The sequence below is a fragment of the Bos indicus x Bos taurus genome, chromosome 5, assembly GCF_003369695.1.
Source record: "Bos indicus x Bos taurus breed Angus x Brahman F1 hybrid chromosome 5, Bos_hybrid_MaternalHap_v2.0, whole genome shotgun sequence".
Taxonomy (NCBI): Eukaryota; Metazoa; Chordata; class Mammalia; order Artiodactyla; family Bovidae; genus Bos; species Bos indicus x Bos taurus.
The window spans coordinates 12,477,130-12,493,718 of record NC_040080.1 but is presented as its reverse complement, the minus strand read 5'-3'; the positions used below and the strand labels follow the sequence as shown (position 1 = coordinate 12,493,718).

At 42.3% G+C, this 16,589-nt stretch overlaps 2 protein-coding genes across 30 annotated transcripts in view; one reads left to right on the top strand and one right to left on the bottom strand.

The window, feature by feature from the left end:
- Positions 1-551: 551 nt before the first annotated feature.
- On the bottom strand, positions 552-12,141 carry LOC113892289. The gene is made up of 2 exons (XM_027540997.1): positions 9,968-12,141; positions 552-800 (listed from the first exon to the last, which is right to left on the bottom strand). The coding sequence occupies exon 1, from the start codon at positions 11,902-11,904 to the stop codon at positions 10,963-10,965; it is 942 nt and encodes a 313-aa protein (XP_027396798.1). The 5' UTR covers positions 11,905-12,141; the 3' UTR covers positions 552-800; positions 9,968-10,962.
- A 134-nt stretch (positions 12,142-12,275) lies between these two features.
- The window catches only part of WNK1 (WNK lysine deficient protein kinase 1), a 130,233-nt gene continuing 125,919 nt past the window's right edge, over positions 12,276-16,589 (top strand). For 23 of the 29 annotated variants that reach the window (XM_027540982.1, XM_027540980.1, XM_027540979.1 and 20 more), the window contains exon 1: positions 12,276-13,745. In XM_027540982.1, the coding sequence (XP_027396783.1) occupies positions 12,978-13,745 (768 nt within the window). In that variant the 5' untranslated portion in view covers positions 12,276-12,977. The remainder of the gene's footprint in view (positions 13,746-16,589) is intronic. The other 6 variants (XM_027540985.1, XM_027540984.1, XM_027540983.1 and 3 more) reach the window with 3 other exon arrangements.

Genomic DNA, 16,589 nt, shown 5'->3' with positions numbered 1-16,589 from the left:
TCAACCACTGGATGGCTTGGGAAGTCCCCCAGCCTCGTGTCTTAAAAATCCCAAATTCAGTGTTAAGGAAGTCTTGGATCATCATCTGCAGATGTAGTTTCCTCTCTCAGGATTTCAGCTCTGGTTCCAGATTGCATATCAGTCAAAGAGAATGAAAGAGCAACCTTGGCACTTGCTATTTGCCCAGAAAAGTTTGTTTTCAGTTCTTTCTCACTAGCATGTACAAGGGGAAAAAAAATATCCATAAGCTACACTAAGATCCAATGCCTTGGCCTAGCTAGATGTGATAATTTGGACTAAGAGAGCCCACTGGTCACTGGCTGGGTGACCAGGGCATCACGCTTCCCTTTCTGTGTATTCATTTTCTCACCTGTTTTATCTGCACCCCTCACCCCTCCTCAAAGGGAGTTCAGGAAAATGACAATAATAGTATGGCTATGTGAAAAGCTTTGAGTTTGAAAGATTCTAGGGAAATACAGGATGCTATTAGACTGGACCTGTCCTGAGAAATAACAACTAAAGGCCAATGAACACACTTAAAGAATTAAAACTATGGTAAAATAACTGTATGCCATTGCATCACCTTTCAAACACACAGACATGCAAACCCAGCTGGAAAACCATCTCATCCTAAATTAAATGTGAGGGTTAGGACTGTCTTCAGGTTGAGTCACACGGATCGCCCCTTCAAGTTCCGCGACTACTGTCAATCTTAGCTGTGCAGTGGGCTCTTGTCAGGATCAGGCACATCAGACTTCACTGGACACAACATTGACTGTTCCTGGTGCCTGTATTTTTACCTGAAAAAATAATAAAGGTCTTTTTAAAAAAAAACAAAAACTCCAGTTAATACTAAATAAATACTGAAAGATTACAGTGTGTTAGACGCTGACAAGATATCATAATATCTAAATGAATTTATTGACCTTTAAATGAAGCTTGGCCCACATGTCTGTCTGTCACAATTTCCTACTTATTTCCTTCCCCACTTTTTCCCCATTGTCAACTCTTGTTATTCTCAGTGGTCATGGAAAAAGAAATATATTAGTTTGAGTGATGAAAACAACACAGGCTGGCAGGTTCTTTCTCTTCCTTTACTGAACTATTTTCTTTCTTTTAAAATATAATTGACATACAACAATATATCAGCTTCAAGTGTCAACATAATGATGTGGAATCTGTATATATTTCAAAATGATAAGGGCAGTAAGTCTAGCTAACATCTTTTAAGAGAGCTATTTCTAATCAGACTCATTACAGAGCTTCTAACAGTAAGAATCGAAGGCTCTGACACGAGCTTACACTGACAAACACAATCTCAGGAAGAAGTTCCCTTTGGTTCTCTCCCCAACTCCTCTAGAGAATGTGCTAGTGATAATACCCAGTGAAATAATACCCAGTGAATATCCAGTGAAAATATTACATATTTTCTATGTGTAATTACAATGCAACAGGACTATCAGATTGCATTAAGTTTGAAGTGTTCTTTTCATGAAGGAAATTGGCATTTGTATTATTGGAGAGAGAAACCAGTTTTGGGGAAGGAGGAATGAATATAAAGATGTAGGGCAAAGTGGACAAGTGAGGTTAGAGAGGTAAATAATTGAAGCTTTATATCCTATAGGTAGTACTTGAATAATAATAATTTTAAAGGCCGTCTTAAGGGAAGTCTGTTGATGTGCTAGTCCTGAAAGAGTGGAAGGAGGTCTCTGTCACAGCAGGGTCAGCTCACATTTTACCCTCTTTCTATTCCCCACGACAGGTAGCTTCCCCTATGGGCCTGGGGATAGTGACAGACCCTCCAAAGGCATCTTGTATATGCTTGTATATGGGGGTGAAATGTTGGTAACAACTTCAAAGTCCAAAACTGAAGTTCAACCATGTGATGAAAGATTATTCTGACACGTAAAATAATATTGTATATTTAAAAATTAGTGATAATTTTGATGGAAATATGATTAGTGTTAGGTTAAAAATAAAACAACACATACGTTAAAAAAAAAAGAAAGTAAGAAATATACCCACAAATAAAAACACAGATAAAATATTGGAAGGGAATATACCAAAATATTAGTGTGGTTATTTCTCTATGGCAGAATTATGACTGATTTTTACTTTCCCCCACTTATATCCTATTTTGTAAATTTTCTAAAAATAATATGTATACTCCTGGAATAATAAAACAGTGAAGGTTGGTTTTTAAAGAGTGTTAACAGATAAATAAAATGGTTTTCCATTCTTTAAACAGATAAAATAATGTAATTTAAAAAAATATGTCCTTTGTTGTTCCGATGAATAGAATTTATTATAAACCTGGTTTGTTGTGTGTGAGTGTTTATAAATGTAAGTGAGTGTGTATAAATATGTGTGTGTGTGTATAAATGTGTGTGAGTGTGTATAAATGTGTGTGTGTTGTGGGGGAGATCTTGGATACACAGAGTTAAATTTAACCTTTCAAATTAATCACATGGTTGACATCTGCTATGACCAGGGCCCCATCCCAGGTATTGTACAGGATACGGTTTTTATGAAGCACACACCTTGTTTACAGAAGGCCTACATCCGATGTGGAAAAAAAGGCTTAAATATGTGGAAAAGTCAGTAACAATCACCATAACAAGCCGATGGGTTTTTCTGCCAGTTGTTACATGATGTTCTGTTCATGTAATTTGATGATCAGAAGACGCTTCTTCTTCTTCTTTTTTTTTTTTAGAAGCTGCTTCTTGAGAGGACCTGTCCACTTGAAAACATCTTAGTCAGTGTTTTTTGGGATGTTATCTGTCTTTAGGTAATAACCATGTGTCACAGGAATCTGCTGACTTAAGACATTTTCCCCCATTTATAAAAAGTTGAAATAAAATTGATTTGGCAATAAGATAGGGGCTAAGTCTTTAAAAGGGTTTTAAATTTCTCTTCAGGCCAGGTTCAGCCTTTGGGCCTTCTTCTAATTACTACCTGTGACAATTTTTTCTAACCAGTGCCTAGCACTTATGTCCTGATTCTTGGGTAGCTAATCCAACACTTCAATCTGTCCTGGTTTGTTATAGGCAGAGACAAGTGATAAGATTGCCCAATCCTCTTGTGTCATAACTTAATACCTCTGTTGAAGCTCGGTGATCAGGGCTGCAGAGATGCGCAGATAGACAGCTAAAATCAGCCTAGCAGTTGAAAAGGTCTGCTTTGACAAGCTGCTCCCAACATGTGCTAAGCTATGAAGCAATAGCAATATTGTCTTGTCTTTTTCTAGGAAACCCCTACATCCAAATTTAGATACCACATGCACATCCCTAACCCAGTAGAATCATGACTTTTGTTACTGTTTAGCACCCTTATTCAAGAATTAAAATCATATTGCATATAAAGTATGAAATCAGACATACTCTCTCTGCAGTGGGAACCTAATCAGGAGATGCACATAAAAGAACCCGAGAAGTGCTTTAGGGGAGTGTGATGGAGGGGGAGTCTTGGAGAGGGAAAGAAAGAATCATTTTAGGATTTTCTTAGAGAAATTATAAAGAAACTTCACTGGAAGTCCCAAGGGGAGTAGGCTGAAGCAACTCGCCACTCTGACAAAGGAAAACCAACTTGTTATGAATTCAGTTAGAGGAAGAGTCCAGCTCTGCCAGAGTCTCATCCACTATACCCCTGGGTGGTCCAGGCTCCTCTTCCTTCATCTTTCCCTGTTGTTGCCTTGTGTGTGCGTGTGTGCTAAGTCACTTCAGTTGTGTCTGATTCTGTGCGACCCTATGGACTATATATAGCCCGCCAGGCTTTTCTGTCCATGGAATTCTCTACGCAAAAATACTGGAGTGGATTGCCATGCTCTCCTCCAGGGGATCTTCCTGACCGAGGGATCGAACCTGCATTTCTTGTATTGGCAGGTATGGTCTCTACCGCTAGCACCACCTGGGGATCCTTGTACTGTGTATAATTTTAGGAGCTTTGTGATTCAACTGGAGAAAGATGAGCCTACTACTTAAGGACTACTAGTATTGTCTTAAAATAATGTATACTTCTGTCTACTGTAGATCATTACTCAGTGTAGAACTTGGAGCTCTTTTCCTAATTCTCAGCCATCCTAAGAGAACAAATTTTACAATGTCTTCAATTGGTCTAAATGCATACAGACATTTGGAAGATGAACTATTATTGCTGTTGTTACTGAACTTGCTAAATATTCTTTCTAGTTACAGAGTTAATCTGACTGTAATCTGTGAAGATTAATAAGCAAATTATGTTCAGTAAAACCATTTTAAGAGAAATGTTATTAAATTATGAATGTTAAAGTAGCACATATACTTTTCCTTGATCATTAATGACTGGTTTGGCAGAATTATATGCCACTGAAAAAATCTTCTTTGCATAGTTTTTATTGTTGTTCAGTCACTAAGTCATGTCTCATTCTTTGTGACCCCATGGACTGCAGCACTCCAGGCTTTCCTGTCCTTCACTATCTCCCTGAGTTTATTCAGGTTCATATCCATTGAGTTGGTGATGCTATCTAACCATCTCATCCTCTGTTGTCCCTTTCTCCTCCTGCCTTCAGTCTTTCCCAGCATCAGGGTCTTTTCCAGTGAGTCAGATCTTTGTATCAGGTGGCCAAAGGATTGGAGCTTCAGCTTCAGCATCAGTCCTTCCAATGAATATTCAGGATTGATTTCCTTTAGGATTGACTGGTTTGATCTCTTCACAGTCCAAAGGACACTCAAGAGTCTTCTCCAGCTCCACAATTCTTAATTCTAAGGCATCAATTCTTTGGTGCTCAGCTTTCTTTATGGTTCAACTCTTACATCTGTACGTAACTACAGGAAAAACCATAGCTTTGACTATGCACACCTTTGGTGGCAAAATGGTGTCTCTGCTTTTTAATACACTTTCTAGGTTTGTCAATAACTTTCCTTCCAAAGAGCAAGTGTCTTTTAATTTCATGGCTACAGTCCCTGTCCAAAGTGATTTTGGAGCCCAGTAAAACAAAATCTGTCACTGCTTCCAGTTTTTCCCCATCTTTTTGCCATGAAGTTTTGGGACCAGATGCCATGACTTCGTTTTTTGAATGTCGAGTTTTAAGCCAGGTTTTTTACTCTCTTTCACCTTTATCAAGAGGCTCTTTAGTTCCTCTTTACTTTCTGCCATTAGAGTGGTATCATCTGCATACCTGAGGTTGTTGATATTTCTCCCAGCAGTCTTGATTCCAGCTTGTGATTTGTTCATCCAGCCTGGCATTTTGCACGATGTACTCTGCACGTAAGTTAAATCAGCAGGGTTTCAGTATACAGCCTTGACGTACTCCTTTTTCAATTTTGAACCCATAAGTTATTCCACATCCAGTTCTCACTGTTGCTTCTTGACCTGCATACAGGTTTATTCGGAGACAGGTAAGGTGGTCTGGTATTCCTATCTCTTTAAGAATTTTCCACTTTGTTATTTATTTTCTGGTTTTTGAGGTATAATTTATGTACAGTTAAAATTCACCTATTTAAAGTGTACTGTTTAATGAGTTTTGAATGAATACAGCCCATACCTACCACCAAAATCAAGATAGAAAATATTTCCTCTACTTTAAAAGTCCCGTGTTCCTTTGCAGTCAGTCCCCTTTGCCCCTTCTTACCCCTGCCCCAGGAATAGATCAGTTTCTATAATTTTACCTTTTCTAGATTCACATGTAAGTGAAATCAGTCACCTTTCACGTCTGACTTCTTTCAGCTAGCATCATGCTCTTGAGATTCATCCATATTACCGTACATATCAGTAGTTTGTTTGTATAGCATTCCAGTACATGGAAATACCAATTTACTTATCCATTCAATTGCCTGTCAATAGATATTTGTTGTATTTCCAGTTTTGGGCTATGGTGAATAAAATTGCTCTGAAATGTCTTTGTGTAGACACATATTTCCATTTCTCTTGGGTGGGTATCTAGCAGTGGATTTGTTGGATTATATAGTTAAGTGTATGTTCAACTTGATTACAAAGTCACACTATTTTCCATACTGGCTGTACCATTATATGTGTGATAGAAACAGATACTTTGCATTCTCGCCACCACTTGGTATTCTCTTTTTAATTTTAGCCATTCTAGTAAGTATGTGATGATATTACATTGTGATTTTAATTTTCACTTTGTCAGTGACTATGATGCTATACATCTTTTCATGTGGTTATCTATCATCCATTTATCTTTTTTGATAAAGTATCTGCTCAAATCTTTTGCACACTTTTATTGCACTCACTGTTTATCTTAATGTTGAGTCGTAAGAGTTCCCTACATATTCTGTTTACAAATATTTTTCCTGATATTTGTTTTGAAGTATTTACTCTAAGTCTGTGGCCTTTTCATTTTGGTAACACTTCTTTTGAATGACAAATTGTTTAAATTTTTATGAAGTCCAGTTTAACAATTTTTCCTTTATGTGCATTTTGTGTCTTAAGAATTCTTTGCCTAACCCAAGGTCACATTGATTTTCTCCTATGTTTTCTTTTGGAAGTTTTATAGTTTTAACTTATATTTAAGTGTATGATCCATCTCAAGTTAATTTTCAGTATTGTATGAGGAAAGGATTAAGGCTCATTCTCTGGCATTGGGGTAGGCCTTGTCCTGGGACTTCAGTAAAGTTAAGTGTCATTTCATTCCCTTTCTCCAACGGGGAGGGTATCTCTCTTCACATTGGGCTGCCTGGGATTGGGGAAGGGGTGCTAAGGATAAGGTAAAACTGTCTTTCCTTCCCTCTTCAATGCATCTTATTTCTCTGCTTTACCTGAGTGCTCTAATTGCCACTTAAAATCCTTAGCTCTTGTGAAGGTATTTTGGCATGTGGATATTCGTTCAAGTTGATATTTCTGTGAGGGAGCAGTCATTGGAAACTTGCTGAAGTCTGAAAGCCAAATGATATGTTTTAAAATTTTTAATTTTCAATTGTCCATTGCTTGTATATAGAAATGCAATTAATTGGTTTTTGTATATTGACCTTGTATCCACTATCCATGTTAAATCATTTAGTTCTAGTAGGGCCTTTTTTTTTTGCATTCCTTGGGTTGTTTCTTTACTGTCTACATGTGTCTCATCTTTTTTCCTCTCTTAGTGCGTTGGTTAGGACTGCTAGTACCATGTTATATAAAGTGGTGGGAATGAATATTCTTATTTGCCATCCTAGAAAGCATTTGTTCTACCATTAAGCATGATGTTAGCTCTAGGTTTTTTGTAGATGTACTTTATCATGTTGAAAAAGTTCCCTTTTATTTATAGTCAGCTGAAGGGTTTTTTTTATATATATATATATAATGAACAGTTGTTGAGTTTTTTGTTTCTTTGTTTTGGCTATGCCATGTGGCTTGCAGGGCTCTTAGTTCCCCAGTTAGGGTTTAAACCCTCAAGCCATGGCAGTGAAAACCTGAGTCCTAACCACTGCACCACCAGGAACTCCTAGTAGTTGAGTTTTGTCAAGTGATTTTTATGCATCTCTTGAGGTGATTGTATGATTTTTCTCTTTTTTGTTGATAGGGCTTTCCTGGTGGCTCAGTGATAAAGAATACGCCTGCAATGCAGGAGACACCGGTTTGACTCCTGGGTTGGGAAGATCCCCTGAAGGAAATGGCAGTCCATTCCAGTATTCTTGCCTGGAGAATCCCATGAACAGAGGAGCCTGAAAGGCTACAATCCATGTGGTTGCCAATGAGTCGGACATGACTTAGTGACTAAACAAAAAAATTAAGTATTTTCATCCTTAAAAAAGAGGGAGATCCTGTTATATGCTACAAGATGGGTGAAACTTAAGTACATTATGCTAAGTTAAATAAACTAACCACAATAAAAAAAAAAAATGGCAAATCACACTGATTACTTTTATGTTTACTATTAAATCTTGAGATAAACCCAACATGGACATGATGTATTACCCTTTTAGAAAAAAATCTCTAGATTTACTAAAATTTTGTTTAGGATTTTTACATCATGTTCATGGTAGGTATTGAACTGTAGTTTTCTTTTTGTGTAATATCTTTGTCTGGTTTTGCTAACTAGGTAATGCTAGCCTTATAGTATGAGTTGGGAATTGCTTCTACACTTCTGTTTTTAGAAAAGTTTGTATAGAATTTGTATTATATGGCTATATTTCCTTATGTGCTTGGTATAATTCACCAATTAACTCATCAGGTCTGGAGTTTTCTTTGTGAGAAGATCAACTGTAAATTCAGTTTCTTTGATATAGGGACACTAAGTTTTCTTTTTTTTCATTAAGTGAACTTTGATAGTTTGTGCTTCAACATACTTGTTCATCTTATTTGTCAATATATCAGCATAAAGTAGTTCAGCATGTTCTCCAATTATCCTTTTAATTTCTGTAGGATTTAATATGATGGCCTTTCTTGTGGTCCTGATATTAGTCAGCTTAATCTTTTCTATTTGGGTATTGCCCAGACTTTAATATTAATACATACAGAAACAATTTTAAAGTATAATATATGATCTAATACCTATTATTCTGCAACTTGAGTTTTTTATTTACTATTGTTATGTGACTACATATCTATTTACTTTGTGCTCTTCTATGGCTATATGGTATCAAAATTTATACCATACTTTATTTTCTTGTCAACATACATGCAGATTGTTTCATTTCTTGGTTATAGACAAAGCTGTAGTGGACCTTCTTAGAGTTATTTTTAGTGCATATGCGCAAGCATTTCTCTAAGCTGGGTACCAAGAAGGGAAACTACTGGGTCAATGGCTATGCACACTGCACATTTTAATAAGTACTAACAGACGGCCCTCAAAAAAAGTTGTACTAATTTATGTTATCATTAGCAGCGCATGAGTTTCTCCACACCTCTGTCAACCCTTGATATTATAAATCCATAAAAATTTTGCCAATTTTTTTGAGGGAAAAATACATATCTTATTTTAACTTGCAGTTCCCTAGTTACTGGATTCGTGTTTTTTTTTTTTTTTTTCCATATGCATTTCTTCCTACCTCAGTTTTCTTTTCCTAATTTCTCCCCCTTTTCTATACAGCTATCTTTCTTTTTCTTTATATTTAAGGTGTTATTTATGTATTTTGGCTATTAGGGTTCCGGTATACAGGTTCCAAGTTTTTCTGCCAGCTCATCCTTGTGCTTTATCGATCAGCATTGTCAATTCTAACATAGTCAAATGTTTTTCTTTATGGCTCTTGGCTTGTTCTTTGAAGTCCTTTCCTATCCCATGTTTCCCTATGTTTCAAAAATTCTTAGAGTTCTTTAAAAAAAAAAATTAGCTCCTTAAACTGTGTGGATATCAATTTGTAAATGGTGTGAGGTAGACATCTAATTTCTTTTTCAAAGGAATAACTAATTGTTCAAGCACTGTTTATTAACCTTTTCCCACTGACCTGAAGAAGATTGCCATCTTCCTCATTTATGGACCTCCTATGCACACGTTTCTGTATTCTCTCCATTATCTGTGCTTATCACAATAAGCAGACTTAATCTTATGATTTTCCAATATGCTCTGATATGGGGCAAGTCCCACCCCGCCTTTATTTCTTTTATAATAAAAAAAGGTTTCAAAATCTGTTCCTTGTTTAACTGCCTGATTCTCTTTTCTTCCTCTGGTTGCAAGTGACAAAGAGGTGAAATAAGAATTACCAAAAAAAAAAAAAAAAGAATTACCATAGGCAAGACAAGGAGCATGAAGAATGGAGAAAGAGAAATTCTCTTAAGATGGTTTTTTTTTTTTCCCCCCTCTACACTTCAAGATGCTACCCTATGAATATGCCAAATAAACATGAAATAAGTTTGTGTGTTCAGCCACTGTCTGAATCATTGGTGCCTTTCATTGCTGTTCAGTTACCAATGGCAGGGACCACGTAAACATCAAATGGGAACAGATGGGAGCTAGAAAGAAACATGAATCAGGGTGAGAAAATGAACAGGGACCTAAATGAGTAAAGAACATGGTGAGAGAAAATAAAAACTTGTATTCTTATGGACCCACCTGCCAGGCAGTCCAGTCTCTGCTTAGAGTATCCACTGGGTTCTTTCTGCTACCTCTTGATGCTTTTTATATTTGGATTACAGAGGTCGGTTCTTTACTGGACACCTGACTTTACAGAGAAAGGAAAAGCACGATTTGGGATATAATAATAATGACTCATAGCAAATACCACTGAAAGTGCGTAGGTGTTAAAAAGGGAGCCCAACAAGCAAGTGCGGTAGTAAAATATTCACATACACAGTTTAATCTTTAAATCTAGCACTGCACCTGTTTTCCTGGTGAAGCTACCATTACACAAGTTGGAAAAGCCGTCACATGGGTTTTGAGTTAACAATGAAATTATTTACAATGAATTTAGCTGTTCCTGACTGTCGATAGGGCCTGGTGGTTGTCATGCGGCTTGTGTTCAGTGCAGTGTGGCCAGAGCTTCATGGTCCAGTAAGTACGACCAGGTTGTAACAAAGGCTTTCAATGGCCGTTCACATAAACATCCTCATTTTTTATGTTCCCCAAACACGAACTTTGTGAGTTACTGATCTCCTTTCAACTCACCAATTTATAATCAATTGTCTGTTTTAAAGTAGGCTATTTTCCCTAGTAAAAAGCAACAATTGCGTCAAGTTCTAAGGAGCTGCCTCAAGAAGTCCCATGTAAGAGGCATTTCTCCCCTTTGCACCAAGTTTACAAATGAAGACAAACCACTTAATACACCGTAATGATATTTACCATTACCAAAGCAAATGAGGGAAGGGGATAGTCTCTAAAACAATGGAATGCGAACACTAAGACTTCAGTGGCCCCTACTGAACTGTTTTAAAATGTTCATAATCTGCTAGCTTCATGAAACCTAATAACCGCTGGCTTTACAACAAACTTTTTTGTACACCTAAAGGGTAGCTTTTGATTAAAAACATTAAAAAAAAAAAGAGTAATTGTTCTACGTATCAGATAAATCGCTCTGGATTGTAGAGCCAGACCTCTCTCTTAAGTTGAGCTCATGCAGCTAGCTTTGGGCATTTGCTAGGAAACGAAGCGCTAACCAATCTTCCGTCCGGCTGCTTCCAACCGCTGGTCTTCCAGTGCGGCCGCACGGCCCGTGCGCTCCGGAGCCGGTCCGCCGCGGGCGCGGGGCCGGGGCCGGAGCCCGGGCGGAGCGCACGCGCGCTCGGAGCAGTTGCGCACGTTTCAGCGCTTCCCGCTCCTACCGTTGGGCTTAAGACTTTCAACCGCCGTCTGGGTCCGGCTTCCTGCTCCGTCGGGTGCCCCCTGGTGCTCATCACCTGCACCATCTTGAGTGGCGGCTGTGCGGAGCAAGGGGTCCAGGGAGCCCGAGGATGCTTTCGAGAAAGCCGCACGTCCAAAGCCGGGGTGTGGATCACACGGGCACACTCAGGCACCTCTAAAGGAAGAGGCAGGCTGTTTTTACTAAGCACCAAGAGAGACAGGAGCACATTAAGTTTCATCCAAGTCAACTCAGCTCCTTCAAGTTTGTGGTAAAAGCCGCAAAGATACGTAGACCTCGTTTCTTCTCGAATCCATCCCCTCCCGCGCGCTGTGCGCTTTTTCCGGGCGGAGTTCGCTGTGACCCTTGACTGCAGTGGGGCGGCCCGTCTCTGCGAGTCAGAGGATCTGTCCTGGGCTTGAAGCCCAGGATGCGGCCTTAAGTGCCATGGAAGGGAGCTTCCCCCCTCCCCCAGCCAATCAGTGTTATGCACAAAGTCTGTGGCCCGAGCAGAGGGGGTCCGGCTCCTCCCGGCTCTCCGCCCACGCTCCGGTCGCGCCACCGTATTTAAATAGGAACAGCAGCTCGTTTTCCATCCATGGCAATCCCAAGAGCCTGCTCTCTCCTCAGCACAGCATGGTGGGAGCCTCTCCCCTCTTCCTGAGTCCTTCTCTTGTTTTCTCTTCCCTTCTTCCACAATTAATGCCCAAGTCATGCTTTTCCTAGCTAGCGCCCACTAAAGGATGAGGCTTAGCGACCCGCGGTGACGCTCCCATCCGCCTTCCAGAAGAGGCGGTTTCAAAGGGAACTACAGCTCCCGTGGGGCCTCAGGCTAAGCCACCGCAGGGCATCACGGGAGTCGTAGGCGTCTTCCTGCTCTGTCCCGTTCATTCCTCAAGGTGTCAACTACAAGTCCCAGAGCGTCTCAGGGCAAGACAGCCTGCGCGAGAGCCCCGCGAGCGGAGTGGGGGTGGGGCGCCCCGGGCGGCGGGGGGCGGGGCCCGAGCGGGCTGTGTGGAGGCTTCAGATTCCCGGCGCCATTTAGCGCGGAGTTTCGCCGGCGGACGCGGCTCTTCTTCCGCGGCCTCTCTGCACTCATCTCCGTGACAGAAGGCGCCCGACCGGGTGACTGCCCTTACTTCTCCCGGCCCTCCTCGGCCCGGAGGAGCACCGGGCTCGGGCCCTCCCCCACCGGCTCTCCCTCCGTCAGCCCCCGGCCCCGGCCCGGAGAGGAAGGGGTCCGCCCGGCCCGGGGCGGGCGGTGAGGCCCGGGGCCGGGGGCCGCTCCTTCGTGTCGCGCTTCGGCCCCTCGCGTCGGGCAATGGGCGGCCTCTGAGGCCGTCCAGCAGGGCGGGGAGGAGGAGCGGCCGCCTGCCTGGCCGCGAGCCCCATCGCGGCCTCGTCCGCCTCCGCGCCGAGCGGCAGCCGCTCGGGGGTCCAGCCCGCCCCGGGCCGCAGCGGTGGAGAGCCGGCCGCCGCCTCCTTGACTCGGTGCGGGCCGCCGCGCCGCCCCCATGACCGCGCGCCCCCGGCCCTCCAGCCCGCCCGTCCGCCGCTCGCCGCACGATGGGTGCGGGCCGTGAGGCGCCAGCCCCCGTGCCTCCGCCCCGCCGCCGCCCCCGACAAGCGCGCCTCGAGAGCCGCAGCGGCCGCCGCAGCCGGGCCCGCGGGCCCGCCTCCCGCTCGGGCCGCCGAGTCAGTGCTGAGTGAGGGGCCGTCACCCCGCCGCCCCGGGCCGGCCCCCTTCTTCCGCGAACTCGAGCAGCCCGCCTCGCTCCCGCTCCCACCATGTCTGGCGGCGCCGCCGACCAGCAGAGCAGCGCGCAGGGCTCGCTGTTCCTCTCGCCCCCGGCGCCTGCCCCCAAGAATGGCTCCAGCTCGGACTCCTCGGTGGGGGAGAAACTGGGCGCCGCAGCGGCCGACGCCGCAGCCGGCCGGACGGAGGAGTACCGGCGTCGCCGCCATACCATGGACAAGGACAGCCGGGGGGCGGCCGCGACCACCACCACAGAGCACCGCTTCTTCCGCCGCAGCGTCATCTGCGACTCCAACGCTACGGCCCTGGAGCTGCCCGGCCTCCCTCTGCCGCTGCCTCAGCCCGGCGCGGCTGCCGTGGTCCCGCAGCGGAGCCCCCCGGAACCCCCGCGCGAGGAGACCCTGATCCCCGCCGCTGCCGCCCAGGTGGCCCAGCAGCCGCCCGCCGCCGCCGCCGCCGCCGCCGCCCCTGAGGAGCCGGTCGCCGCGAGCCCGGCCACCTCTTCGGCCCCGAGCAGCGCGGGCAGAGACCGCCAGGCTGTCCAGCCGGGCCCCGCGGGGAGCCGAGAGGAGCCTCCGACGTCGAGAAGTGGCAGCGGCGGCGGCAGCGCCAAGGAGCCCCAGGAGGAACGGAGCCAGCAGCAGGATGACATCGAGGAGTTGGAGACCAAGGCCGTGGGCATGTCCAACGACGGCCGCTTTCTCAAGTTTGACATCGAGATTGGCAGGGGCTCCTTTAAGACGGTCTACAAGGGTCTGGACACCGAGACCACCGTGGAGGTCGCCTGGTGTGAGCTGCAGGTATACCCCACCTTCTTTCTCTTACGGTGCTGTGGGTCCCACATTTGGCTCGGCCACTTGGCCGAATTTTCCCTTTACGTGTCTTCCTCTTGACTGTTCGCTGCGAGTGGGGGGAGGCCAACTTTCGAAAGAGTCACCAGGATTTGGGGTGTTGGCACAGGTGAGGCGTTAGTATTTGTAGCCAGAGATTCGCTCCTAGGGAAGGAGTGGTGAAAGTCATCCGGATACCAGCGCGTTGCCTCCTCGTCATTGTTTTAGTGTCTGGCAGGAAACGGAATGAGCGGGGAAGTTTTTGAGTTCGGAAAGTACAGTCCTCTTGCCTTGTGTTCATCAGAGGTCTGCAGTGATGAACTGCTGGTGTGTTAGATGCGTGTTTCCATTCCTGAGAACAGGCGGTCTTAAGAACGACCTTGCTCACGAATGACCTTCTTTTCGACGAATCTTAGTTGGTGGTCGCACCGGCATCTAATAAACTAAAAAGGCTTCCTTCACTGGATAGTTTGAGATTAGAAAGTTACAGTTGGGTGTTTGATATCGTTCCACCTGATGATGTTTAAGCAAGTTTTGATAACCGTGAGCAGACGTTGTTATTAAAACTAGTGTGTCTTTAGCCCACTCGCTGTTCTGTGGGTAATACAGGAGCTTATGTAAATTGTGTTTTGAGAGTTGTAATGTCATTATCATTGTTTTAATCTTGTAAAAGATTTTTAAGCTAAACTTTCTCAAGGGTACAAATGAGTGACAAAGGCTTCATTTTTAACCTCTAGGAGGTTTTCATGGTGTAAATAATGGTGTGTCATCCTGGTTGACAAGGTTATAACGGGGTTTGGGCTACTTGTTGGCTTGATCTGTAGCAGCTTGACTGAAGTTGTCCTCACCTATGTGTGTTCACATAGGTTATTGGAAGAAGTGGAGTTGAACTGAATAAAAAAACCACTGACATTATACGTGAAAAATGCCAGTATCCATATTTTTCTGGCAAAGGAAATGAACCAAGCTGAAATAGGATATGAAAGTACCTGAGTGATCTAGGAATTTATCTATTATCCGTGACCCAATATGTTAACATTTAACCTTTTGAATGTCACCTTCCAAATGACCAAGGTCATATCAAGTGTGAAGGAAAATTAACATGTGGAAGGAAGTAAACTTAAAAAACTGACAAGTTTTTTAGGAATATAATTTCTTAAATTTTATAGTTAGTGATACAGAACTTCTAAAGGCATTGTGAAATAAAAACTCAATTTTGTAGTGTTTTAAGAGTTCGAAAGGTGGTAGACCTGTGTTTTTTTTTTTAATTGTCAAATTATAACTTTATTCCTTGGTCATTCTTACTCAGAAACTTTGATCTGATTTGTTTTGGCTTACAGGCAGAGTATTAGTTACAAGCAAACAAACACCTGTTACGTTTTTAATACCTAAGGTGCTTATTGCTACTGATCCTGTATTGTATTCTTTTATTGTTTCATATTTGAATAGGTGTTTTTTAATAATTTTTTCCCCTCTATTTGTTACCTTACTCTCAAGACTAGACCCAAGTAAGTGTTGAGCACTTTATGGATTAACTTTGTTAGATTCAGTTTTTAACTTTTAAGACTTCTCAGAATGTATGTTTTTTTTGCACCTGGAATCTTCAGATAGTTTATTATCTTGAAACTACTGATACAGTGGGTGAAAAAAACCTCAGTTTGTCTAATGTCACGATTTTGTCTAAGCTTCTCATTTTTTTTTTCTAGAACTCATGAATTTTTGATTTTTGTTCTCTAGGCATGGTCATGGTTAAACAAAAGAATATCTTCTCTCTATGTATAACAGTGCCATATTATTTTTATGCTAGTTTGGAATTTGGCTGGAGAACCAAATGAAAATGCATTTGAGTGGTACCCTGCTTTGGAACCTTCCTTTTATGATCCTACTTTGACAGTTTTCCATTTTTGTTTTTAAAATGTGATTATCTTAGTCCCAAGATCTTTTATAGCAGTAGTTGGACAGTATTTATGATGTTTTGGCCAAAACACTTGATAACAACCTACTCAGTAGGTTAGTGGTTGAGTTATTGTCTTTGGATCTAAGTTAAAGGACAAGCCAAAGGATTACTAAATCATTGGGGAAAAAATAAACTTTTCTCACTAAATGTATACTTACTACAAATTTTTCTGTAGGAAGACTGGAGAAATATTGTGTTGTTGAGTTAAAAATGTCATGTATTAAAACTGGAAGAAATCTTAGGCTATTCTGCCCAGCTTCTTATTTGATAAATGAAGAACCTGAAGTAGAGTAACTTATTTGTAAATGACTTTCTTGGGTTGATAAGGAATAAAATTAACTGGTTAGGATCTAATAATTTGAGAAATGTTAAAGCATTTGTAGTCTAGTAGATGGTTAATTAGTAAATCTCAAATGAAGCAGTTCTGTTTTTGATGTGGAAGTTACTGTCAGATTTTTGGAGAGATCTGGTCCTGTAACCCTGGCAGATTCCAGACTTATGATATGGGTAGCGATTTTATCACTTCAAATGGAGAAATAAATAGGCTTTTGGGGATGAAGGATGGATGGGTGTGGTATGTGAGTCAAATTTGTTTCCATCAAGCCTATTTTTAGAGTCACAATATGCATAGTTATCTATTAAAACAAATACTGACTCTTAATATGTGGGTAGTACTTTGATACTACAGGATCTTAAGTGATAACTGAGATCCATTAAGGTGCATATTTACTTACCTGGTTTTACTAGGCAGGTGATGTGCCTTAATTTTACTTCTCTTTTGGCTTGATCAGAAAATGTTGTTACTGCTGGACTTTACAGAATTTACATTGCCTTTTTTAGGGAGGGTTTGTTTTTGT

Excerpts from the sequence above, each read along its gene's own strand:
- LOC113892289 (XM_027540997.1), bottom strand. The coding sequence starts at position 11,904 with ATGACTTGGGCATTAATTGTGGAAGAAGGGAAGAGAAAACAAGAGAAG.